The 26329-nt window shown below is 33.3% G+C and overlaps 3 protein-coding genes across 3 annotated transcripts; 1 reads left to right on the top strand and 2 right to left on the bottom strand.

Annotated features, from left to right (window-relative positions):
- The first annotated feature begins 12196 nt into the window (after positions 1-12196).
- On the top strand, positions 12197-15343 carry LOC120088799 (syntaxin-71-like). Its single transcript, XM_039046240.1, has 9 exons — positions 12197-12613; positions 12724-12849; positions 13473-13635; positions 13728-13813; positions 14344-14412; positions 14545-14589; positions 14674-14736; positions 14836-14912; positions 15017-15343. The coding sequence occupies exons 1-9, from the start codon at positions 12458-12460 to the stop codon at positions 15027-15029; spliced, it is 798 nt and encodes a 265-aa protein (XP_038902168.1). The 5' UTR covers positions 12197-12457; the 3' UTR covers positions 15030-15343.
- A 1147-nt stretch (positions 15344-16490) lies between these two features.
- On the bottom strand, positions 16491-20327 carry LOC120089488 (DNA polymerase epsilon subunit C). The gene is made up of 4 exons (XM_039046974.1): positions 19722-20327; positions 19509-19593; positions 17113-17154; positions 16491-16750 (listed from the first exon to the last, which is right to left on the bottom strand). Exons 1-4 carry the CDS (start codon positions 20313-20315, stop codon positions 16677-16679), a joined length of 795 nt encoding a protein of 264 aa, XP_038902902.1. The 5' UTR covers positions 20316-20327; the 3' UTR covers positions 16491-16676.
- Positions 20328-22280: 1953 nt separating this feature from the next.
- On the bottom strand, positions 22281-25238 carry LOC120087567 (probable pyridoxal 5'-phosphate synthase subunit PDX2). Its single transcript, XM_039044373.1, has 7 exons — positions 24968-25238; positions 24745-24872; positions 24407-24494; positions 24199-24272; positions 23343-23534; positions 22740-22834; positions 22281-22658 (listed from the first exon to the last, which is right to left on the bottom strand). Exons 1-7 carry the CDS (start codon positions 25020-25022, stop codon positions 22538-22540), a joined length of 753 nt encoding a protein of 250 aa, XP_038900301.1. The 5' UTR covers positions 25023-25238; the 3' UTR covers positions 22281-22537.
- Between the last annotated feature and the right edge of the window lie 1091 nt (positions 25239-26329).

Raw genomic sequence — 26329 nt, 5'->3', positions numbered from 1 at the left:
GAGTTGTGAACTCCTACCTATGAGGGTGGTCCTTTGATTTGCATAGGTAAGAGTGGTCAGATCACCGACTTAACAAGTCTACCATTTTGGGGATTCATCTGATTGGGGAACTGGGAACTCAGCTACACAAGATGGAATTCACTCCTTCTCCAAAGCAGGGGTAAGTAGATAAATTGCTCCCTTAAGGACTAATTTCGGGTCTTGAACAATGTGGCACCACACCCTCTCTCAGCCAGAGAGGAATTTAGTCATAGTGGGACTATGATCTATTGTTCATTAGAGGGATCGATGGTACTTAAGGAGTTAGATGTAACTACAGGAGTAAAACGGTAATTTTGCCTAGCTGTACTTATGAGCAATTTGTGAAGGGCCATTGTACTGTTGATTGGTTATATCCAATGGACACAGAAATATATCTGTAGTGCGAATAGTGCAGCTATTGGTCTTTAATAGAGTGCCCAATAGTTAACGGATGGTGGATAATGTGATTAAAGAGTTTAATTAATTATTCACGTACTGTTGAAGCTTCAAACTATAGGTCCATAAGGTCTCCTTGGAGCTCAAAGGATTTAGTTGAGAATCAGTTTCTGGGTTAATTTGAAATGTTCAATTAATAAGAGGGAATTTAATTATATATGATATAATTCAATTAATTCAATTATATATGATATAATTTACATGCATTTGATACATTATTGTTTAATTGGGGGAACAAATATTTGAACATGATTCAAATATATTTTCTATGAATGAGATTCATAGTTGTTAAATTTAATATAAATATGATTTATATTAAATGCCATAAAATAGAGAAAAAGAACTATGGTTTGTATATTATATATGATGCAATATTAAAACTATAGGTTATAAATATAATAAGATAAGTTGGTTATCATATTTATTTATAATTATTAATTATTTGATAATTAATTTCATTTTTTCTCTCTAACCACATTAATGGGAAGTTATGCAGTTTTATGGGAAAATGGAATAAAATATAATTTATTTTATTATTCCACAGAAAAGTGTTACACGATTTCCTTGAGTGCCTATGTGATAGACTCTATTCACTAAACGATTAAAGTTCTTGTTGTTGGTTTTATATCCTAAAATTCATAGTTTGTAAACAATAAAACTTATTCTGAAAATTCAATAAGTTGTTATTGAATTTATGTATTGCTTTAGAAATCCAATAAACTAAAAGACTCATGACTATTACATGAATACTTGAACTTTATGTGGAGACATAAAGGTGGATCAAGTTCAAATAAATAGTCAAAATGATATATAGTATATGATTGAGGTTGGGTGTCTTATTCTGGTAACACTATTGGATGTGGCTCACTCTGTAGTTGTTACAAAGAGTTGTAAAGTGCTACAGATGATGTAATCCTAATTTGTACATATTATGACATGAGGAGTGGGGGCGTCCCATGCAATGGGTTTGTACAAGATCGGACCATGAAATCAGTCATTCTTACTTTATAATGCTATTTACTATTTAAGACTGACTATTTCAAAGCTATGACTTAGGTAATAACCTTAATCCTGAGCTAACAATGAACTCTTGTTTATTTGGGATTATCCTTAGATTTGCATAGGTGAGGGTTGGCTCAATAGCAACGGCTCAATAAACCTCCATTTTAGGGGTAAACTCGGGTAGATAGCTGGAGACATAGGGTGCAAGATGGAATTCGCTCCTACCCGCTTTCAGAGATAGTAGAGAGGTTGTTCACTTAAGTGTTGACTCCGGGTCTTGAACAAGGGGTCCCACCCTCTCATTGGCCCGAGAGAGACTCGGTTTGTTGATCAGATCACAAATCAATTGTTCATTAAAGGATCAGTGGGACTTAAGAAACAAGAGGTAATCTCAGGGGTAAAACAGACATTTGACCCAGCTGTTATTACGAATAACCTGTAAAGCGTTAACTTACTAATCATGGTTGTTATATCGAGTGGACATAATATATCTACAATGAGGGGAGTGCAACTATGGGCTTTAGTGGAGTGACCCATTAGTTAATGAATGGGGTTAATTCGGTGTAAAGAGTTTAGCCAATTAATCTTGGATCTTTGGAGCCCATGATCTGTAGGTCCACAAGGTCCCCCTACTAACTTGCAAATGGATTAGCCTTAGAGTAGCGTGATAAGTTAATTTGAAACGTTCATATTAGAATTAAGAGAATTAGTAATTATATGAGATATAGTTACGCGTTTAATTTTGGAATTAAATGAAATTGGAGAATTTAATTAATATTTAAATATGATTTAAATATTAAATTCATGAAGGTAGAATTTGTGTAAAATTAATTTAATATTAATTAATTAATTAATTATTATTAATTTTATTAGAAAATTAATTTATGAAATTAATTTTGTAAAATTAATAAAAGTTTTCAATTTTGAAATCAAAATTGATTTTGGGAATCAATTCGGAAATTAGAAAATTGAAAAACATAAATTTTGGAAAATGTTGGATTTCTCCACTCACCTTCAAGTTGCTCACATCAATCCCACTTGTTCTTGCTTCAATTCACCAAGCATGAGCTGCATCTCATGTAGCCTTCTTCTTTGCATGAATGTCCTACAATAAATAGAGAAGATGGAAATGGAATTGAGGTATGCATCAATTGAGTTTTGACTGAAAAATTCAAGTTGAAGAAGGTATTCTTCAAGTGGGTGCAATAGTGAGTTCTTCTCCAAATTCCCTTCATTCAAGCTTATTTTGAGTCCCACAACTCAATCTAAAGCTCTAAGAGAATAGCAGGGAAGATCTTGAAGTGGTTCACAAGAAGAATTAGAGAAGATTTGCAGCTGAATTCGTGATTCAAAAGGTTCTACAAAGGTATTACTTGAAACCCTCTTATTATTGTATGAGCATGCTTCATTTACAACCAAAATTAATGAATTAGAATGCTTATTGATCCTTATTGCTTCCACTGCATACTAATATGCTCCTACACTTGCTATGTGATAGCTTTGCCTTCCTCAATTGTCTTCCTTCTCCAACTCCTAAACTCCCTCTAACCAAAATAGCCAGAGCCCACCACTCTTGGGTTATTATACCGAGAATACCAAGGTCACTAAGTGGTTGGGTACTCTTTTGGTTCGAGAGTTTTGTTATTGTTTGCTGCTATTTGAAGTGTTCGAGTTGGTTCGAGGGATTAACGCGAAGAATAATTCGTCAAAGGTATAATCTCTTAACCCTTGTTTATTGTTCAAAAGCATGTTATAATTTATGTTTTGATGCATAATCTGTATTGTTTACTATAAAAGTTTATGTTCAATCGATATGGGATTTGGACGATCCGCTTCCACTCATAGGTTTCTATCAAATGAGTTCCTTCAATAGCTACATGCGAAGTAGCTAAAGAAGCAATATGGTTGCGCAAGTTTCTGACAGATTTGGAAATGGTTCCAAATATGCATCTGCCCATTACTCTGTATTGCGACAACAGTGGTGCAATTGCCAATTCTAAGGAACCAAGTAGTCACAAATGTGGAAAACATATTGAAAGAAAGTACCATCTCATCAGGGAGATAGTACACCAAGGATATGTGATAGTCGTGAAGATAGCCTCCGATGATAACCTTGTTGATCCGTTTACGAAGGCCCTCTTGGCTAAAGTGTTTGATGGCCACCTAGTCGGACTAGGACTACGAGCATCATAATCTAGGGCGAGTGGGAGAATGTCAAGGGTATATGAATACCTTAGTTCATTATATTTTCTCTCTATTTTTCTCAACATTGTAAAACATTATATTTATATGTTTGTCTCACTGGAGTATTAGTCTAAGTGGGAGATTGTTGGGAATGTCCTAAAACTCGCAGTTCATAAATATTGTTGACATAATCTATTTATCAATAAATATTGAGCATTTTATTCAATAAATTGTTATTGATATTTCATTCTGTTATAAAAATCCAATAAATAAATCCATGGCTATAATATAAATACTTTAGCTTTATGTTGCGACATAAAAGATGGTCCAATTTTAGTATATAACCAAAATAGTCTATAAGTATATGGATGAGATTGGGTACCTCATCCTGGTGGCACTATTGGATGCAGCCCATTTTGTATATTGATACAAATGATGTGATCCCAAAATCATTCATGTGGAAACATGTGAGTGGAGGCATCCAATGCAATGAGTTTTGCATAAGATTGGACCTCGAAATAGTCACTTTTCTTATAACGACCGTTTATTGTTAAAACTGACTATTTCAAATTCAATAACCTAAGGTAATTCGATCTTAATCTTGAGCTAACTATGAACTCCTATTTATTCGGGATTATCCTTTAATCTACATAAGTGAGAGTAGTCCAACAACACTGCTCAATAAGCCTCCCATTTTGAAGATAAGACTAGATAGATAGCTGGGGACATAGTTTTACAAGATGGAATTCACTCCTACCTGACTTAGAGTTAGCAGATAGGTTGTTCTCTTAAGTGTTGATTCCTGGTCTTGAACAATGGGGTTCCGCCCTCTCATGATTGAGAGGGTCATGGTTTATAAGTTAGACTATAAACCAATTGTTCAATGGAGGACTAGTGGGAGCTTAAGAAGCAAGATGTATTTACAGAGGTAAAACGGTTATTTTGACCTAGCTGTGAATACGAACAACCTGGGAAGGGTCGACTTACTAATCATGGTTAAAGTAGACTGAAATATATCTACAATGAGGATAGTGCAACTATCGAGTTATAGTGGTGTGTCTCGGTAGTTAACGAATATTGATTATTTCGGTCTAAAGAGTTTTTTAGTCATTTAATCTCAAATCGTTGGAGCTCATGATCTGTAGGTCCATAAGGTCCCTCTACTAGCTCATAATTTATGTCTTGGATTAGTGAATTGAACCGATTTGAAATGTTCAAATTCGAAATTAGGGTTTTGAATTTGAAGTGTTCAAATTCAATTAAGGTTTTAATTAATTGTATTTGATACAATTAAGACATTTAATTTTGTTGAAATTAAACAAAATTAGAGAGTTCAAAAATATTTAAATAATGATTTAAATATTTGATGAGATGAAATATAATATATTTGATATTAAATTAAATTAATTAAATTAGTTAAATTAATTATCCAATTTAATTCAATTTTGAAAATAGTATTCAAATTTAGAAATTTGATCAATTGTAATTTTGAATTTTTTTAAATTCAAAATATAAAACTTAATTTGAAAATTGATTTTTGGAAAATAAAAATTAATGAAGTTTTATTTAATCAAATTTTAATAAAAAAAATGAATAAAAAGGGATAAGAAAGTGGGAAAATCCAATCCCACTCACTAATCCACCTCATGCCTCTTCAATTTCAATGAAAGTTGAGGTGACATCTATCATGCAATCTGAATTGCATGAGTTTGGGTTATAAATTGAAGTGCTTGACTTCAATTTGGCTCTTATGCATGCTGAAACAATTACAGAAATTCTATTTTTTTCTGCTCTCAAAACCCTCTCCTTCCTTAACCCAATCGTCTCAATTCAGTGTTTTTACCACACATTTCAAATCTGAGGATAGTAGAGAAGCTCCTCTTGGTGGTCTACTGAAAGATTGTAGGTCAAATTCGTGGATATCAGCTGGAATTTGAAGGGTTTACATCAAAGGTAATGAGTTCTTGAAACCCTCTTTTGAAAACTGTTTTTATGCATGTTTTCAAACTCAAATTAGAGTTTTATTGATTTTGATTTCTTCCACTACATGTTAGTTTACTCTATCTCTTACAACAAATTGTAACAACTACATAGTGGACCGCATTTGATAGTGTTACCAGAATAAAGCACCCAACTTTATTCGTATACTATAGACCATTTTGGCTATTTACTCGAACTTGATCCATCTTTATGTCTCCACATAAAGTTCAAGTATTCATATAATAGCCATGGATCTTAGTTTATTAGATTTAGTCTTTATAAGTGTAATTTACAAATTCAATAACAACTTTATTGAATAAATGTTGAATAACATCTTTATTGTTAATAGAAAATGTTTAACTTTAGAAACTGCAAATTTTAGGACATACAACCCAACAAGAACTTCAATCCCTAAATCGTTTTCTCTGGAAAAATTCTTCTCCTCTCAAAATCTTTCTCTCTCTCTCCCAAAATTAACACAAAGCCCACAACTCCTATGGATTCTCATCCCAACAAAGAATACCAAGGTTTCCATTTTTGTGGTGTCTGGACTTTTGGCAGTGTTGTGTTTTTGGAGTTGTAAATAATGTATTGTCATCAATAAAGAGTTATCGATGTTATTTCAATAAGTGTTATTGATTTTGTTGTATGCATTTTGTCTTAATAACCCTAAATCCAATAAACTAACGTCCTAGGTTGTTTATGAGTCTTGAACTGTATGCAGAGACATACAAAGATCAATGTTCAAGATACAACCTAAAGGTTTTATAGTATAGAGATAAGGTTGTGCACCTTATCCTAGTAACACTATGGATATGACCTACTTTGTATTTGATACAAACGCAATGATCCAATATGTTTGTGTAGGTGACATGTGAATGGAGGTATCCTATACAATGAATTTGCATAAGACTGGACTGTGAAATGATAACCACTAGATGTAACACCGTTGACTAGTTATGTTTCTATTTCAATAGGATGACCTAGGCAACTTAGTCTTAATTCTGAGTCTATTATGAACTCCTGTTCACAAAGGATTGTCCTTTGATTTTCATGGGTGAGAGTGGTCAATTCGCCAACTCAATAAGTCTACCATTTTGGGGACAAGACCAAGTGGGGAGCTGGGAACATAATAATACAAGATGGATTTCACTCATTCCCGACTTTAGGGTAAGTAAATGAGTGTTCCCTTAAGTAATGTCTCTGGGACTTGAACAAAGGACCCTGCCCTCTCACTAACCCGAGAAGGGTTTCTGTTTAATGGTTGGACCATGAACAGTTTGTTCAGTAGAGGAGCAGTGGTACTTAAAGATACAGAGATAACCCAAGGGTAAAACGATAATTTAACCGAACTGGTATTACGAACACTCGTGAAGGACTAATTGTTGTTATTTGTCTATATCTGTTGATATAGAAATATATCTGCAGTAAGAAGAGCCCAATTGTGGGTCTTTACTAGAGTGTACCCACAGTCATCAAATATTGATTAATGTGGTTAATGAGTTTAGTCAATTGATCTCATATAATTGGAGATTCTAATCTGTAGATCCATGAGGTTCCCTTCATAGTTTGTTAAGGAAATTGAGGTAACTATGTCTTGAATAGAGTTTGAAATGTTCAAATTCACTTAGGGAAATAATATAATGTACAATGATGCATTATTATATAAAATTTATATTTTAATTAAACTTCATAATATAAATTTCATTTTGGATTTGATTCAAAATTAATTTATGAAAAAGTTAAATATTTGAAAGAGTTCGAATATTAATTTAATATGAAGTAGATTCATATTAAAACTATAGATTAAAATTAATGTGTATTTGATACACGTTAAAACTATAGGTTATGAGAGAAATACAATTTAATATGATTTAAGTGTAGACTAAACTAGATATTTGATATTTAATTTGGTAATTAATTAATTGGAGAGTTAATTAATTATTGATTTGATTTGATTTGATTTGATTAATTGAATTAAAACTATAAATTATGTAAGAGATGTTTTATTTAAATATGATTTAAATGAAATCATTAATTAAATAAGATTTAATTAATTATTAATTTAATTAATCGTTAAATTAATTGATTTATTTAATTTTATATTAAAAGTTAACTCCCACGTAGGGAGTTAACAGAAACATGGGATGACTCCCCCATCTCACTCTCTCTCTCACCTTTGATAAAACTTTTGCACAATTTGTTTGAAGGAGTGAGTTGCAAAGGTGAATTGATTTTTGAAACACAGAAACGTTTCTCTCCAGAAGAAATTTTCCACCTTCTTCCCATATTCAATTGGTTTCCACAAACCAAAATACCAGGTATTCTCAAAGAATAGAAAGAAAACCTATTGGTGGTGTTGATTACAATCCCAAGGAGTTTTAGCGATTTTCATTCGAGGTTTCTACAAAAGTAAGATCTCTTTCTCTTTTCTCTGGAAATATTTTTTAGCATGTTGAACCTAGATTAATTTTACAGTAAGTTGTTTTTTTTTTTTTTTTTTTTTTGCCTCTGTAATTATTCTAGAATTTTCCACTGTATGGGTATCGCACATTTCCTAAATTAATTTCTAGTTTTGGTCTTATTTTCTTCCTCTACGTTAGGGCTTTCAACCCTATAGTTATGCCTATTAATTGATTTATGTTCAATTTTTTAGGTTGGATGCAAAGTTTGGAGAACAATGGTGTGTTGTTCAGCGGGTTGGAGTCGATTTCTATGAGAATTTGGTAAGTATTAGAAGTATAGCTCGAATGCCCAATAGATGTTAGGATTGTTCCATTGTTATCCACATTATGTTGGCCTTTTTGGTTCAATTTTGGTGGATGAAAGTTGAGTTTTAATTCTTAATTTTTGATATTTGTCTAGGTTGGATTCATTGTTTAGAAGAGGATTGGGTTTTAGTTGCACTTTGGATAAGGTTATTTGGTAGTGTTAGGGATTATTTGGTTAATTTGGTGTTTGAATTTGGGTTTAAGTCTTAACTTTAAGTTTGGTTCCTGATTTAGGAAGTGGTTTCGGATTCAAGGATTTTACATGGTTAGCTTGATTTTATTTAGGCCTATTACTGTGATAAATGATACTATTACTGGTGTTTTCATGCCCAGCGCCCTAGTTCAAAATTATCATGTTATTTATTGGATTTTGGTAGCATAAATTAAAATGTGTTACCCTTTTTTATGCATGAAAATTATGAGAATTATGAGCATGTTAAATCTATATGTTATGTTATGATTTGTGATGTGGGACTATTTATGAAATTTATGTATGTGATGCATGTTAGATCAGTAAGGGTGATCTATCATCTCGCCACGATGCATATTTTATTCCAGTGAAACGACGGGTCCAGTTTCATGTTTGACAGTGCACTATCAGGCCACTAGATATGCGTGAACCGATATATTTATTTGCATGTTACGATTATGTGAATACACATATTGGAACGACCTGACCTTTTGAGTACTCTGATAAAGGTCATTACTCATAATTACACATTTACATTCAAAACATTTTGACCATTGAAGAAAATAAATTTCATTACAATAATAAAGACAGTTTTCCAAAATAAATATCAAATAAGTAAAATCTTTGCTCGGGGCCCCTAAAATAGTGAAAAAAAAATAACTTAAACAAATAAAATTTTGACCAACAATGAGTTTCAAATCAAAACTTTTAAATAGCTTGAAAACGTAAACTGAGCGGAAGTGATTTACATGTCCCATATGGCACGATCACAGGTCTCTCTCGTCACCCACCAGTCCGTTCCTATCATTACCTGAAAAACATAAATTAAGAAAGGTTGAGTATAAAATACTCAGTAGGTGATCCCATTACCGGGTTCAGGCTATGCATCCACGAGCAAAGAAAGATAACCCGTGGCTCATACAGCTACATCGGTTTTTGATGATGAAAGGAAAACCAAAAGACGTACTATCTTGCCTTGAAATGCATGTCTATAGGCACACCGTCAAACATGATAATAACATGAACGTAAACCTATCAGTTCACACATGTCTAGCGGCCCGTAGGCTCGTCGTCAAAACATGAAACATGAAAATAAAAGTAACATGAACGTAATCCTATCAGCTCACGCATGTCTAGCGGCCCGTAGGCACACCGTCAAACATGATAATAACATGAACGTAAACCTTTCGGTTCACGCATGTCTAGCAACCCATAGGCACACCGTCAAACATGATAATAACATGAACGTAAACTTGTCGGTTCACGTATGTCTAGCGGCTCGTAGGCACACCGTCAAATATGATAATAACATGAATGTAAACTTGTCGGTTCACGCATGTCTAACGGCCCATAGGCACACCGTCAAATATGAAACTAGACCTATAGGTCTTCTGAAATAAAACATGCGTCAAGGCGAGACAATAAACCGCTCTACTAGTCTATTCATGCATCACATACATAATATCAGTACTGATTAGAAATTCGAACATGTTCATAATACTTGTAACTGCCATGCAATACACAAAACATAATGACAAACAAAATCATATTTCAAAAGTCCATTAGTTAACTTTATAGGTCTAATCTAGGTCGCCTGGCACAAAGGCGCCGGTAATAGTACCACTTACCTCAACTTAGTCACAAAAGTCTACGTAAATAATTCCTTAAAACCTTTGGAAAACTTGAATCAACCCAAAGTTGTGGCTTGGTCCAAGACAAATTCCAAAACTTGATTCAATTAGCCAATCTGATCAAGAATTAAATCCAAAATCAATAACTTAATTTTTTCACTATTACTCACAATCCAAAAGAATAACCAACAAACAACTTACCCAAAACTTATCGATCTTTACCAATTTTCTGCAAAACGAAAAATGGTCTCTAGCTTTATGGTCAATGCCTCAAAACTTCCAAATCTGAATCCAAGGTTTTTCTCAAGATTCTGACAAAGATCGGACAGTGGTGGTAGATGGCGCGTCGGCTCGTGGATACTATAGATAGGTAGTGGGTATTGTTGTCAAACGGCATAAATTGTTTAGGCTAGCAGCTAGTAGCGAGGGTCTTGCATGAGGAGGGTTTGCGAGAGAGAAGGAGAATTTCTAATTTTACAGATTTTATTCAGCAGCGATTACAAACAAACCAAAGCTTCAAACAATGATTCAACCGTTCAAAAGGAAACTCCATATGTCTCGAACAGACTGGCCAAATTTGAGCACGATCCAACGGTTCAAACTCTGGCAATCAACAATTTTGTGGAAGTTGTCGCTAAAAACCGAATTGTCTTCTCCTCAATTTTTGACCTCTTTTCACTCTCATTTAATTTCAAAAAAAATCTCAATTCTTTTAATTTTTTTCAAATTTTGAAAAGATAAATAAAATATTTTACCACAATATCTCCAAAACCTCTGAATATTCTATTAAATTTATAAATCAATTAACTTTTCAAATTATCTTAATTTAGGCCTCAAAAACCAAAATTAAAGGGCATAAGATCCATCAATTTGATACAAATTAAATCCTTCCAAATATTTAAATCAATTCAAAACCACATGAAATTAATTATCTCTTTTAATTTTTTTTTTTTAAGTTGGCCCTAAAATCCAAAATCAAAGGAAAGCAAAATTCAATATTTTCAACCGTTCGAATATCTAATCAATTAAATTCAATTTAACCAATAAAAGTTTTTCAATTATTTCAATTTAATCCAAATTTTCCAAATGAAAGGGAAAATTAAACTCAAAAATTTTAGATAATTAACTTAAATCCTAAAATTCGGGATGTTACACATATTCACTTTCGTGTTTTTCCATTATTTGACGGTGTGGCATCAGGCACTAGACATGCGAGTTAGGGCAAGATAGGCTATCCTCTTGGTTAGCCATCCAGCAATAGCTACAGTATGTATGTCCCACTAACCTCATGCATTCACTACATGTGATTATTTAGACTGATCCCAATAATAGGGTCAAGTATTTTATATTCAACCTTTATGTTTACATATTTTTCAGGTAAGGACAAAGATACTCGGGCGACTGATAAGAGAAACCCGTGGCAGTGTCAAAGAGACTAATTAGATGCTTCTGCATATGAGTTCTTGTGTCATTTTCATGGTTTACTGTTCCATTTTCATGAACTTGATTTTGATAGGGTTGAGGGGTTAGAGATTTTCTTTTTCAATTAATTTTCCTTATTTTAGAATTTATGTTTTAGGGGTACCCCAGTTCAAGATGTTTTGAAAATTTGAGCATAAAACTTTGTTTTGATTCTTTATTTAATAAAACAGTCTTTTCTAATTTTAAATGCAAATGTCTATATACAAGTTTAGGCATGTATGAAGTAACGGTCTTATCAGGTGTATTAGAAAGTTGGATAGATGAAGTAACGGTCTTATCAGGTGTATTAGAAAGTTGGATAGTTATACCGTAATAATTTATATTCAATTAAATTTATTGAGTAATTGAATATATTTTCAAATATATTATTAAAATTTATTTAAATTAAAATTTAATTTCTAAATATTCTAGTATCTGAAAATATGAAATATAAGTTTTGTTTTCTTTGAATCACTTATTTTCAAAATTATGTTCTTAGATTGCCTATCGAACAGCTCGTAGAAACCATAAATTTTCTAAATACGGTTAGTGGCGAACGGCGATGGTGGTCGTTGGGGGTGTTTGGTCCTGCATCTTCGTAAGCGGGTTGTACGGTGAACATCTCAGGCTGTGAGAGAGAAAGAAAGAAGGAGAAATGAAGAAGAAACAATGTTCGACCCATTTTTGTATCTCCACAAAATTTCTGCTTCAATCTTCTTCTTCTTCTTCTTCTTCTTCTTCTTCTTCTTCTTCATCCCAAAATGACGGTAATCGACATCATCTTCCGAGTTGATTCCATTTGCAAGAAATATGAAAAGTATGATGTCGAGAAACAGCGTGAGCTCAATGCTTATGGTGACGATGCCTTCGCTCGCCTCTTCGCAGCCGTCGAACTCGAAATCCAAGCCGCTCTCCAGGTTTTTCCCATTCTCGGCTTCTTCTTCTTCTTCTTCTTCTTCTTCTTCTTCTTCTTCTATTACCTATTATTCTATCCTGTTGTTTTGATTCAAGATTCATTTCATTTTAGAAATCTGAGGTTGCCTTATCTGAGAAGAATAGGGCTGCTGCAGTTGCGATGAACGCTGAGGTTCGACGGAAGAAGGCTCGATTGATGGATGAAGTCCCTAAGCTTCGTAAATTGGCTCACAAGAAGGTCAAATTTTCCCCTCTCTTTGTTTATTTGAAATTGAAATTTGGAGTTCGGGCTTTGTCTCTTTTGGTTTCATTTTCTCTTAATAGGCATGAATTTGTTGGGACAAAGTAAAATTAAAAGAAAATAACAAAACTAGGAAACAGTTAAAAACTTAAAAACTAAGAAATTTTGTGACCCACCGGAAAGAATTTCAAAATACGAAAATGTGTTATAATCACACAAAATTTTCTCTCCCATCCTAATTACAAGGACATTCTCCCGAACTTTTTGTAACTCATATTCTGTTCACATTCTCATGTTAAAGAATACATAAAAGAAAATTTATTAAAGTTAGCACACCCAAGCTCAATGTGTTTCAACTGTGATGATCTTGAAGAGTTTTTTGTGCGGATGACCCAAACACGTTTATAACCTGTCCCTCACAAATATTTGTGGGGTGGGTCAATTATTATAAAGGCGATTGTGAATGGATCATCCGTACAAAAAAACTCTCATTTTAAAACCAAAGTTATAAGTTTATTTGGAGTCTATCACTTTTTTTAACCTTTCCAATATAAAACAATCTCTTCTAATATTTTGTGAAAGTTCAACAAAATGTGGCTGTTTATGTATTATGACAACAGGTTAAAGGGGTTCCAAAAGAAGAGCTCGAGGTCAGAGATGATCTTGTTCTTGCGCTTGAAGAGAAGATTAAAGCCATACCAGATGGGAGTACCACAGGAGCCAAACAATCTGGAGGATGGGGGCCCTCCTCCTCATCTAACAATATCAAGTTTGATTCATCAGGTTTTTACACTTTTTTCTCCTTAACAAAGCGAGAGCTATGTTGGTTGTTCATTTTGTTGTTTGGGTTTTGATTATTTACGACCCCATTTTAGATGGAAACTTTGAGAGCGAGTATTTCCAGCAAAATGAAGAATCAAGCCAATTTCGAAATGAGTATGAAATGCGGAAGATGAAACAGGCATGTGAGTTTCTTTGCCATTTTTATACAATGGGAATTAGTTCTAAACTCATTCTAGATTTTGTAGTAGACTCAACACCTAAGGTCCTATTTGATAACCATTTCGTTTTTCTTTTTCTATTTTTGAAAATTAGGTCTATTTTGTCATCATTACTTACAATGATTTACATTTTTCTTAACTACAATGGTTGAATTCTTAGCCAAATTTCAAAAAGAAAAACAAGTCTTAAAAGATACTTTTTTTGGTTTTCAAAATCTGGCTTGGTTTTTTAAACCATTGATAAAAAGTAGATAATAAATGAAGAAATTTGGAGATGGAAGTAGTGTCTTTAGACTTAATATTCAAAAACAAAAAATCAAATAGTTACCAAACAGGGCCTAAATTATCAAACATGAAACGAATGGCATTTTACGAGTAAGTTAGAGAATCTAATCCTTTCAATGTTTTTCCAATCCAATAATTTATCAGTTTTGCTATGACATTGAGGTCGTGCTTGGTAATGATCTCTCTGTTTCCTTCATCTTTGTAGGACCAAGGTCTCGATGTCATATCTGAAGGTTTGGATATGCTGAAAAATCTTGCCCATGATATGAACGAGGTAATAACCTCTCCAACCCAATAGCTTAAGTTTTTGTGCTGATTGGTCATTTAAACGGCTAGAGAAAGATATACAAATTGGATGGTTAATTACTCTGCCTGAGGTTGACTAATTGGTTTTATACTTGACCAGGAATTGGACAGGCAAGTTCCATTAATTGACGAGATCGACGCAAAGGTATTGTTTTAGATGTTTGTTTAGTGAAGATTAGTAGATGATAAGTCTCTTAGTCTTAGCTGGTTCTGTTTTTTATTTCATCAGGTAGACAAGGTGACTAATGAGATGAAAAATACCAATGTTAGGCTGAAGGAAACGCTCTATGAGGTAACTAATGTCTTATGCAAACGAGTTCTCATTTTATTACAGCAAGCATTGTCTTAAACAAACAACCTTTTCTTTTTTACTGTGGTTTTGTATTTGAAGGTGAGAACCAGCCAAAACTTCTGCATTGATATTATTCTTCTCTGTATAATTCTTGGCATTGCTTCTTACTTGTACAAGTGAGTTCTCTTTTTCTGTCTCCCTCTAAATAATATACAGAAATTAACAAATATATCTAGAAAAAACATGTGATTCTCTACTAAAATTTGCCATGTTTGTGCAGTATATTGAGCTGAATTGGTTTAAGAGCTATTGTTTCATTGGTTGAATTATGGGATGATCCTGAGCTACGAGGTAAATGTGGAGGATCATTAATCAATACTCTGCACTTCGATGATCTTTTCAGCTTTGTGAAGAATTTATTCATTTCATTTCTGGGTTTACTGTAAAATATATCCAACTTTTCATTAAGCTTATTAACTTGTGTAATTGGTGGAGTTAAATATAAAGATAATGGTTTTTTGTTCTTATTTTCTGCTTTTGAGCAAATAGATTTGGAACAATATTAGTTCCCTGAAATACTTGGATCAAAGTCCGTGTAACGCTTGATAGTTTATGGAAGGCAAAAATATTTTTATTAACAATTCAACTCGTAAACTTTTAATTTCATTGAATTCTTCAATTTGAACTCTTAACCTATTAAACATTTGTTAGCCATTTGTTCAATTTCCACTAAATTCATCCATTTTAACCGGAAAAAAAATTAATAAAATGGTTTCGAAACTGAAAATTGTCAGCAAAAAATAAGCTTGGCACGAAATTTATCTTACAAGATACGTAGTGGTACAACACTACAAATAATATTGAAACAATTAATCTGTCTCCAAATTTTGAAGCTTGTGTTAAATCCCAAATGTACAATTTTAAGCCTCGAGTTCTAAAGAATAATCACATTTAGCTCTTAAATTTTTAAAATATAATTTTTTAAAATCCTATTTAGTTACCCTTTGATTTTTTATTTTTATTTTTAAAAAATTAACCTATAAACACTATTTCCATCTCCAAATTTCTTCCCCATTCGATAACCTTTGGAGTAAATTGTTAAAAACGATCTCCTCTCTCAATTTTTTTTCTAACTTAAAATATCATATAAAATTATAGGAAATTATTTTAAATGACAAAATTATTAATAATATTTATAAATAATTACACAATATCATAATTTATCTAGAATAAACAGCGATGAGTCTATATTGATACAAATAGACACAAATAGTAGTCTATCACAATCTATCGTAAATAGTAAAATTTTATTATATTTATAAATATTTTGATTCATCTTCATATATTTGAAACTAACCCTATAATTAGTTAAAATAATAAAATAACATTACGTCAGGACCTTTTAAACCTTTTCTAACTACTAAAACGTTGCATTTTAAAAACACAACAATCAAACATACCTATTTTAAAACTCAAGAGACTAAAAAGGATTGTATTTAGTCATTTTACAATAATTATGGTGATGAAAAATAAAAGAAATTTCAACGTACCATCTCAATGAGAAGAGACATATCTAACCAATCACAAATAGTGGGACGAAATTGCAGATGTTCTTTTAGAATAACTAAAATTAATCATCATATTACACTGACCTGATGATGATGATGAATATATTATTATTATTATCAGTAAATCATGGATCAAATTAAAACTAAAATAAGTAATTTTACTTCATCAAATGCAAAAAAATAAAATGATGTTAGAATGGATGTTAGATTTGAGATGTCGTTAATAAACTTACAGAACTGTACGGAGGTAAAAAAAAAAAAAAAGTGTATGTTGTGTCCAACTTCCTTGGATACCCATTGACATGACAAGATACCTTAATATTACACATCCACAGAACAAAAAGGAGTGTTCAAATTAAAAGACGAAGATGCCTAGTCTTTCCCTGATTCGGCCATGTTTCTTTCCTTTAATGCGTCTTCGAATTTTAATTTCTCTGGAACAAAATCTGGGACCGAGAAAAAAAAAACATTTTAACGTTATATAAGGAGTCTATCAGTTCAGAGACGACGAAGCATCTTTTTAATAAAGAAGCGTTGTAAATATAACAATCAAATCTAAAGTATTAACAAATATAACGTAATGTAAAAAGAAAATTACAAATATGGCAAAATTTAGATAGTCTATCAATGATAGACTATATTGCTAGTAAGAGTCTATCAGCCATAGAAGTCTATCATTGATAGACTTTGATATATTTACAATTTTTTTAAAATGACTTAGTTATTATCCCTAAAAATGTCACACGTTGCAATTGTTCTTTTAACAATAGCATTAGTTGAGCATTATGTAAAAGGTTTGTGTACATACCTGAAAGAAAGTCGTATCTCTTCCTTTTGCAAACTACTGATGCTGCAACAACAAAGGGGAATCTTACTACTATTTCGATGAAATTCTTACATCCAAATCAATGCTTTGGTAATTGATAAAAAATGTCCTCTCAGTAAGGTGGCAATTATCCAAAAAGAAAGTGAAACCTTAAAGTTTTGATTCTAAATCGGATAAAAAATGATCTATGATGAGATTTTGGTAAATATAGTCTTGAGTACAACAATTGCGAAAAGCGATGATTGAACCTTTGACCTTAAGAGAGGAAGTGCATGTCAATTATTGGTGACCTAAGTTCACTTTCAAAGTTTTTGAACATTTTGAAAACTATACATGCATAGAAATTCAATGATGCTCAAACAAGGAACAAAATGAATGGAGGATGCTTATTTAATAAACAATTCAACGCACACATGTTTCCCCGTTTCCTACTTAAAGAAGGGATTTTTTCCCATCTCCAAATTTTAGTGGAAGAGAGCTCTATGGTTTTGACACTAATAGATCAAACATTCAAATTGTCTCAGCTACATAGGTTACTCGGGTTGGGATAGAAGAAAGGGCCTCCATGTTTTTCCTTTCTACCCCCCACATTTCCACCATCAAAATGTGGTCAACAAATAAAAGTATCCTCAGAATTCTCACAAGTGAAAGTATTCGCAATAGCAGATAAAATGAAGCAATAAGTAAAACGGAAGGCTTATTAAATTTCCGGCATCATCTTGATAAAATCGCCAAGCCAGATGATAGATATTTGAATTCACTTTGAAATATGTATTAGATAACAAAACTAAGGAAGAGATCCATGAGTTTTCCTTCTCTCCTCCAGGTTCAATCAAAATGAAATTTCATAATAGATTCACACTGCCCTCCCCATTTTCAACTCCCAAATATTTGCTTCTCCAATTTTTCTTTTGGACCCAAATATATACTACTCCAATTCTCTCTTTCTGTCCCAAAGAAGGAGAGCTGATAACAGTTTCAGCCCTCCTCCCCAACCAACTTATTTTCGATAAAAGAAACGTTTCATTTATAAATGAAATCAGGGAGAATCCCAAATATCAAAAGGTGATTACATAAGGGAGCATCAATTACTAACTAAAAAAGATGAGCTGAAATAAATGAAAAGGTACTTCATTTTATACCAAGAAAAAACAGTGGACAAAACCAATTCCTCCTCCCCAACCAACTTATATCCATCTCAATTATCAGATTTAACAACTTTCCTTCCACGGGTTCTTTATTCTTCCTCCTCATATTGGGGATCTATGTGTAGACATAATTTGGGTGAGTAAATCATTAAGCCAGACATAGTGTGGCTTAGTGATATGATTTATCTAATGCTTTCAGCCGCTATATAAATTCTCTTTGAAAGCATAAGGCACACAGATAATACAAATCGGTAATCCTCCACAACACAATAATATGATAGATAGAGGCTCAAATAATTCATGTCCCTTAACCAAGTAATTAGAGTAACCTAAATCTAAGGTCACAATCCGTGTTAAAGTTAAACTATGACCATGATCATGATATCTTCCTTTTCAGTACTAAATAGATGACCATCATGTTGTTATTTTTTTTGCAGTGAACCCAGAAAAAGAAAATGGGTCATTCTTAAATCTGGCCCCCCTTTATTCGTAAGGAGCACATGTTGAAACAGTTCGGCTCATAAAAAGGTAAAGCCCTGTCATGATGACCATACACGATAGTAAAGCTAGGTCCTCTCAACTGTTTTCAGGTCCAAGTTTTACCATTATTTAAAAATATAATTGCATTTGAAATATAATTCACAAGTCTAACTTGTTAAAAATTAGTGAAAACTTATGTTGCAAGTTATTAATTAAGTTAGTTTTTTATTTAATTGAAGTTAATGCCTTTTATTTAGGATAGTGCCTCCTAAATTAGAGAATAGTGGCATAATGTAAATTAGAGAATAGTGGCATAATGTTTGAGTAGATTGATTAAGGAAGTTTTTCTAGGTAAGTGATAGAAATTTAAAGATAATGCATTAGTGGATAGTTTCTTATTTTTCATATAAATACTTGTACTGTTTCTACTCAAATGAACGTAGAAATTAATCCTCCATACAATATTTTCTCGTACCATTCTCTTCAATTTGTTGTTTCCACATACCATTCTCTTCGATTTGTTGTTTCCACATACTATTTTCTTCGATTTGTTGTTTCCACATACCATTCTCTTCGATTTGTTGTTTTCGTTACATAACTTTCTCTTTAGAAAACTAGACAAGAAGGGTAAAGGCAAAACAGTAGGAGTCCACACCAGAGATGCAAATAAACATGAAGCATGATAATGGGTACGCTATAACAACAAAGGAAAATAGACAGCAGCATCAGAATAGAGAATAGAAACATTACATAGATGCTTGTAAGCAAGAGACTTCTTGCGATCCTGAGCACAGCACGCATATGCATCTTTGCAAAATTGAACGAGAAACATCTCCTGCAACAATTACGAAGTTTGCGGAAACAGAAAATCCCACTTTAATAAGAAAAATACCTAATTCTTGAATCGAGCTAAAATTGATCAATTTTGGGTGCGTGCGTTTGTGGTGGTGTTTGAGGGCTTACCGAAGCTTTGTTGACGAGAAACAAAGCTTCCTGATTGATACGCAAATCAGAATTTTCGTCCCTCATGATTTTCTTGATCCGATGCATAGGGAATTTATAAATCTTCTCCTCGGCTTCTTCTTCTTCTTCGGCAGCATAACCATTCTCTTCTTTCTTGACATGGTTCCGTTGAACTTTCTTCGATTTTGAGGTGTTAGGTTTTCCACTCGTGGTTTCGGCTCTGTCTTCATCGGCATCGACCTCCTCAGAGGCTGAGGCTGAGCCTGGAGGAGAAGTAGCTAACGCCTCGTTGTCCTTGACGGAGCCATTGATAGTGCTAATCTTCTTCTTCTTCTTCTTCTTCTTGTTCGAATCATCCTTGTCGGATTTTCTGGCATTGTTGTGGGTCTTGGTTTTGGGAGTTGGCTTTGAGGTTCCCGCTTCTTTGCTCTTGGCTTCGGTACTTGACTTTTTGGATGAAGCCATTGTTAAACTTCGGTTGTTTGTGAAAATTAGGGGAACTTTGGGTCCTTTTTCTCCACGGATTTTACGGTGTGAAAATGGGTCCTTTACCATTTTGGGCCTTTCATTGGGCCTACTCGGATTATGGCCCATGCAGTCTTGAGTCTGAGATTCCCCCACCCAGAAAAAAAAAAAAAAGGAAAAAGAAATAAATATTAAGTGGGTTATTTTTAAAAATTGCATGATTTCGTCTCTTCTTTAACAACCTACGGAGGAGAGATTTGAATGTTTTTCTTTTCGATCATAGCAAATTATTCATAAAATACATACTATGAAGTTTTACTTCATCTAATTATTTATGTTATTCTAAGTTTGGCCATGGTTGATACAAAATCCGACCAAGCAAACTCATCTAATTTTAAAAGAGTTAAAGAATCAAGAAGTTTAAAATTTAACTTACCTCATATGAAGCCATAATGGTCTATTTACAGGAGAATTTGGTCTAGGATTTATTTTAATCCTACGGGATTTAGATATGAGATTTAACCCTCCTAGGATTAGGATCTGACTTTCTCCTAAATTCAAACAAGCTAGATCAAATTTTATCTTATTTAACTTCATCTTGATGTTTTATTCTAGCTAGTCAAAATTCATCAATAACATTAAGCCCCACTCCCAAGTTGGAATTCGTGGTTCAATTTTTATGTTACTATCCGAAAACTTGAGTTCAACTTAGAGTAATGTGTACTAGAATACACAAATGTTACAAAGAAGATCACAAAGGATTATAACAAACTGATTATGTCATGCATGATTTAGATATTAATAAATAACATGAGATATAAATAAACTTGCTATTAATTTTTCAATGTAGCATTAGAAAATTTTTTAGATGAAAATAGTGTTTATCTGAGATTCCATAATTTGGTAGAAATCTTATATTTTTTTCTTCCAATCTAAGCCCCCAGTGTCTTACATTTTATTTATCTTGTTTGTTCTAGCCTCTAGATTTGTCTTTTGATTGGTTTTTTACTATGGGTTGAAACTCCCCTATGTCTTTTACCATAAGAGGCTTTTCCCACATAGTGTTTGTCGATATTTTCTTTGGTTTATGACCATATAATGTGAAATTCTCAATGTCTTTTACCACAAGACTTTTTCCTTGGACTAGATCGCAAACAAGTTCATCTAGTCTTGATTTCTTTAATATTTGGAATAGGAAATTAGAGCACTTTCGTCCTCATAGACAGCATCATCTGTTGATGCAAAAATTATGATAAGGAAACAAACCTAACTTTCACGTGCCGCCAACGACAAATAGAGAACCTGGAAAAAACAATGAAAAAGAGCTTGATGCCTAACTCGGTAAGAGAATTAAAGAATGGAGAAGAAGTCAAAATTTTAACTTACCTCATATATGAAGCCATGATGGTCTATTTATAGGAAGATTGGATCTATGATTTATTTTAATCCTACTAAGATTTAGATAGATTTAACCCTCCTAGTATTAGGATATGACTTTCTCCCAATCCCAAAGTTAGATCAAATCTTATCTTATCTAACCTTATCTTGATTTTGGATTCTACTTTATCTTAATTTTAGGCTTTATTCTATCTATAGTCATTCTCCCACAACATCCATGATTATGATTTGGAGTAATAATTATTTTTTAGTAATATATGATAATTTAACTTAAATTCTTATCAAGTTGAGCATAGCTCTACTAGCATTAAAATTTTGACCAAAGACATTGAAGTTTTGAATTACTATCCCCATATGTAGTTGAATTAGAAAGGGAAAAAAATCATAATCATACTTCAAAATGCTAGGTTGTAAATGTAAAGGGAAGGAGGTTCAAATAACTTTTTTTAAACCATTAACATGTCTTTAGTTGAATCTTGAATCATGTCCAAACATACTCGTAAGAGGAAGAATTTTGAAGCATATACACATCAACAATTAACTGACATGTTAAATTTTTGTACTGAATCTAATGACCATTTAGAACTATTTTCTATACTTCGAAGATTAAAATATCCCTTTTAAAACTTTACAGATCAAATAAAAGCTAAACTTAAACTTCAAGGACAAAAATGTAATTTAGCCTATAATCAACTATTCAAAATAATAGGAAATATTAAATTCTATTTCTTAGCATCCCAACAACTTGGAATTATTTACACAGCAGTTTTTTTTTCCAACAATGATTAATCCAGTCAAAAGGAGATGGATATTTTCAAATTAAACTCCATGTAAACTTAACATAAGGAAGATAAAACATGGTGGAAACTGCAGAATAGATAGATTAAACAAAATAAAAATCGGAAACTTTGGAAGTGTAGCTTTGGGTTGAGGTGGGGTTCATTTGGTTTAAACTAAATAAAAATCGGAAGGTCGGTCTTCGATCTTTCGAATGTCGAATTGTTAACTCCTATGCTTGCTATGCTACTTGAGGATTCTTCAACATCGCCAACCATCTTCAGGAAGTAACTGTGCCTGCATAACCCATCGTTGTAACTCATTTGAGATGATCACACAATATGCTGTGTAGTATTTCAAGTTAAAACTCCATTATACCATCTATTATCTGATGTTAATTCAGGATGGAAGGCAGTTGCGAGCAAGTTCCCTTGCCTCACTGCTACAATCACTTTCCTTTCTGAATCTTTTTCCTGAGATATTCAAACCACAATGTGAAGGGCTAGGAGGAAAACAAAACGCAAGAGGAGCAAACTCTAGAATTCCAGTGAAGCTATAATTTTACTGAACGGTCTCACAACCGACATACATACAGTTTGAAATTTCTAATTCATACATACAGATTATAATAATATAGGCTTCATTTGTTGACCATTTGGTTTTTTATTTTTGAATAAGTCTATAATCACTCATTCCACCTCTAAATGCCGTACTTTATCATCTACTTTCTACTAAAGTTTTCAAAAACCAAAAGTAGTTTCTAAAAACTTGTTTTTGTTTTTGAATTCAACTCTTTTAATTAAGAAATATGAAAATCCTTGCGAGAAATTAAGAGATTATAGGGTAAGTCTCAAAAATGAAAAACACAAATGCAACAAACCCAAATGGCTAACAAATGCGGCCTTAAGTGTTCAAAATAGAGGCACTAGCAGTGTATAGTTCATATGAGATCTCTGAGGGCAGAATAAAATAACAACAAACCTCTTTGCCTTCACCAGAGGAATTTGAATGCAAGTTAGAGTTTGAAGAGACGGGGCAGTGAGCTAGCACTTGGACTTCTGGGCCCACATCAAGAATTGCAGGAGCTCGGATGAAGACTCCACGAAATGTCTCCGGACCACCTTCAGAAGACACTAGCTCTGGTATCGAGAGCTCAGTCTCAAAGCTTTGAAGCTAGATAATCACGATCTTAAATTAGGAAAATTTGAACTCGAGAAATGGACAGTGAATATAAAAGCGAACTTCAATATTAATACTGGTCATATGTAATTTGGGGGAAAACAGAACGTTTGGAATCAACCACTAAGCAGAACTTCTTTGAATAATTGTGTTTGGATCAGCATCAGCTTGAGTACAAATATAACCATCGAGGATTCTGCATTCTGAACTCCATGCTTCAACTAAAACTTCATTTAAGCAGATCTCATAATGCTAACTATATGAAGAATTTTAAATCAAGTAAGGAAATTCTCATTGGGGAAAAGTCATTATTTGAGGCAATAGACAAATGAATTTTGAAATAACGTATTTCAAAAAATCCCGAAGGACTGCAATGGCCATTAACAAGTATCTTAGCTCCCCAGATTCTTTATGGCTATATTTTTTCCAACATGCCATGGTTCAAAAAAACATCAGAAGCTTATTCAATATGTAGGATGACTGAAAGGGCAAAATTCATGTCTGCTACAATGCCACGCGAGCAGAGATAGCTTTATGCAAATTTGATGCCTAAACACCTTCTGTGCCAATTGACAATTGACGAGTTTCAATTGTCCTCTAGTTATTTCTCATGCATCTTGATAATCACAACCCAACATGAGAAACCAAGAAGCGTTACCTGACTGCCAAAGAAGTTCCTATGAACAGTACAATCCAGGCCTCCAACAAGTCCCTGCCCACCAGTTTTCTGTCCTGAAAATACACGTACCCATATCAAGTTTAGAACAAATTTCAAGCATTTATTGATGTGTTGGAGGTGGGGTTTGGGAAAAAAAACATACGAAGTTGAGATGTTGAGGAAAAATTAAAAAAGGAAGGAAAACTACCAGTAGCCTTGTTTGCCAAAAAGATGAGCCCTGCACAGGTGCCCCATACAGGTTTCCCCATTCTAACAAACTCTCGCAAAGCAGGAAACTGCAAAATATACAAAAATACGACAAGATAAATACTACACTCGATTCTAATCCTAAGCTACATGATTCTTTCCTAAATTTAAGGTGTCTAAACATCTATGGCGGGTTCAATAGAATCGAGCAGTTTCACACCAAGTTTTAAAGATTACATTTCTGCTAATAACACGATTGAATGCAAGATGTTTCAAAACTTTTTTGCTTGTTCTTGTGTTAGCTTATCGATGCAACATCTAGAGGAAAGAGGAATAAACCAAATTATGGAGCTCCGCAAGTTTGGCCATGGTGGTGCTTTCCCCGCCAGGAATAATCAGAGAAGCTACGTTAAGAAGCTGCTCAGGCTTCCTTATCTCTACGCCCTTCACTCCGAGCCTTCTCAAAGCTGCGCGCCAAAATAAAAACAACAGAAGATAATCATCCACAGAAACGCCTAACCACAAAAGGAGGTAGCAACAGCGAAGAAGAAGAAGAATATGCCTGCGATGTGCTCGTTAAAAGATCCCTGCAAAGCTAGAACGCCGACGATCGCCATGGTTGGGAATTGGAGCGTTCAGTAGCCCTAGAAGCCGCCAACTTCGGCTCCGGCGAAGCAAGAAAAAGCAGGGAATGGGAGCGATTGAGAGAGAATCAGAAGCGTGTGTCGATTGAACACTTCGAACCTCTCATTTCGAGTGGCGGTAATTGGAAAAGCCTCGCAGCAGCAGAGGCAGGCGGCTCACAAATCGCCCTTTTGGCAAATTACATCGTATCTTTCAAAAATAGGAATATTTAAGGTGGGGCCTGCATGCACCCTCTCTCTTGGGGAGAGAGCTGTTTGGGGCAGTTATTTAGTCTGGAATGATATCTGATGCATAACTCTTGTTTTTATAATTACTGTTTTTGTTTTGAAAATTTTTTATTTAATAATTTAATTTATTTTTGCTGTAACAAAATATGAATGGTAATTTTTTTTAATTTTTACAATGAATAACAATTAATCTATTAAATTTCGAATAGAAATATGGTTAAATAAAATGAGAAACTAAAGCAAAATCAAAACTTTATAGTCAATTTTTCTCCATAAATTTCATTATCATCTTCTTCTTTTTCTTCTTCTTCCTATTGTTGCTCTATATTTTTACTATGTCATGTATTTTTTAATTAAATCTCCCCCATCATCATAACAGCCAATGAAATACCATCACATTTCTTCAAAAGTTTCACTTTCATTTCTTCTAAATTTGGAGGATCATCAGATAACATATCTCTATTTTTCACTAATTCTTATTGGAAAATGTTCGAGAAAAAAATGCTCATTTTATGGGGTTTTTTTTTTGTTTTTATTATATGTTACATACTTTTCAACTACATACATACTTTTCATTTAAATATTTTTAACACTCATTTGATATGTGAATTTATTACATATAAATATTGCACTTAATGTAGAAAATAATATTTTTTTTATATAATCAACAATCCTACAATATACTTTAACAGGTATCAGTCTTAGAGTAGTCGGAAGTGGTTGTCAAAGTTGATTATTGAAATATGATTTTTGTTGGAGTTTGTAGCCGAATGTGGTTGTTGGAGCCTGAAGTTGGTCACATGAAGATGTATTGGAGTTGGTTATCGAAGGTGGTTTTCGAATGCCTGAGTTGGAGCGGGCGAAAGTGGTCATCGAAATTGATCATCAAATATGATTTTTCGTTGAAGATTGTAGTCAGAAGTGACCGTATGAGCCCAAAGTTAGTCGCATGAAGGTGGTATTAGAGTTGGTTGTCGGAGTTTATCGTCGAAGGTGGTTGTCGAAGACTTTAGTTGATTGTCAGAGTTGATTGTTGAAAGGTGATTTTCATT

This window comes from Benincasa hispida, chromosome 10 (genome assembly GCF_009727055.1).
Source record: "Benincasa hispida cultivar B227 chromosome 10, ASM972705v1, whole genome shotgun sequence".
NCBI lineage: Eukaryota > Viridiplantae > Streptophyta > Magnoliopsida > Cucurbitales > Cucurbitaceae > Benincasa > Benincasa hispida.
This window is presented reverse-complemented; position numbering and strand designations above follow the sequence as displayed.

Excerpts from the sequence above, each read along its gene's own strand:
- LOC120088799 (XM_039046240.1), top strand. The coding sequence starts at position 12,458 with ATGACGGTAATCGACATCATCTTCCGAGTTGATTCCATTTGCAAGAAA. Across the intron at positions 12,850-13,472 it reads GTAAATTGGCTCACAAGAAG|GTTAAAGGGGTTCCAAAAGA; the intron begins GTCAAATTTTCC and ends TTATGACAACAG. Across the intron at positions 13,814-14,343 it reads AAATGCGGAAGATGAAACAG|GACCAAGGTCTCGATGTCAT; the intron begins GCATGTGAGTTT and ends TCATCTTTGTAG.
- LOC120087567 (XM_039044373.1), bottom strand. The coding sequence starts at position 25,022 with ATGGCGATCGTCGGCGTTCTAGCTTTGCAGGGATCTTTTAACGAGCAC. Across the intron at positions 24,273-24,406 it reads TTTGGCAAACAAGGCTACTG|GACAGAAAACTGGTGGGCAG; the intron begins GTAGTTTTCCTT and ends GTGTATTTTCAG. Across the intron at positions 22,835-23,342 it reads CCTCTGGTGAAGGCAAAGAG|GAAAAAGATTCAGAAAGGAA; the intron begins GTTTGTTGTTAT and ends TGAATATCTCAG.
- LOC120089488 (XM_039046974.1), bottom strand. The coding sequence starts at position 20,315 with ATGGGCCATAATCCGAGTAGGCCCAATGAAAGGCCCAAAATGGTAAAG. Across the intron at positions 19,594-19,721 it reads TTCTCGTCAACAAAGCTTCG|GAGATGTTTCTCGTTCAATT; the intron begins GTAAGCCCTCAA and ends TAATTGTTGCAG. Across the intron at positions 16,751-17,112 it reads GAGATACGACTTTCTTTCAG|ATTTTGTTCCAGAGAAATTA; the intron begins GTATGTACACAA and ends TCTCGGTCCCAG.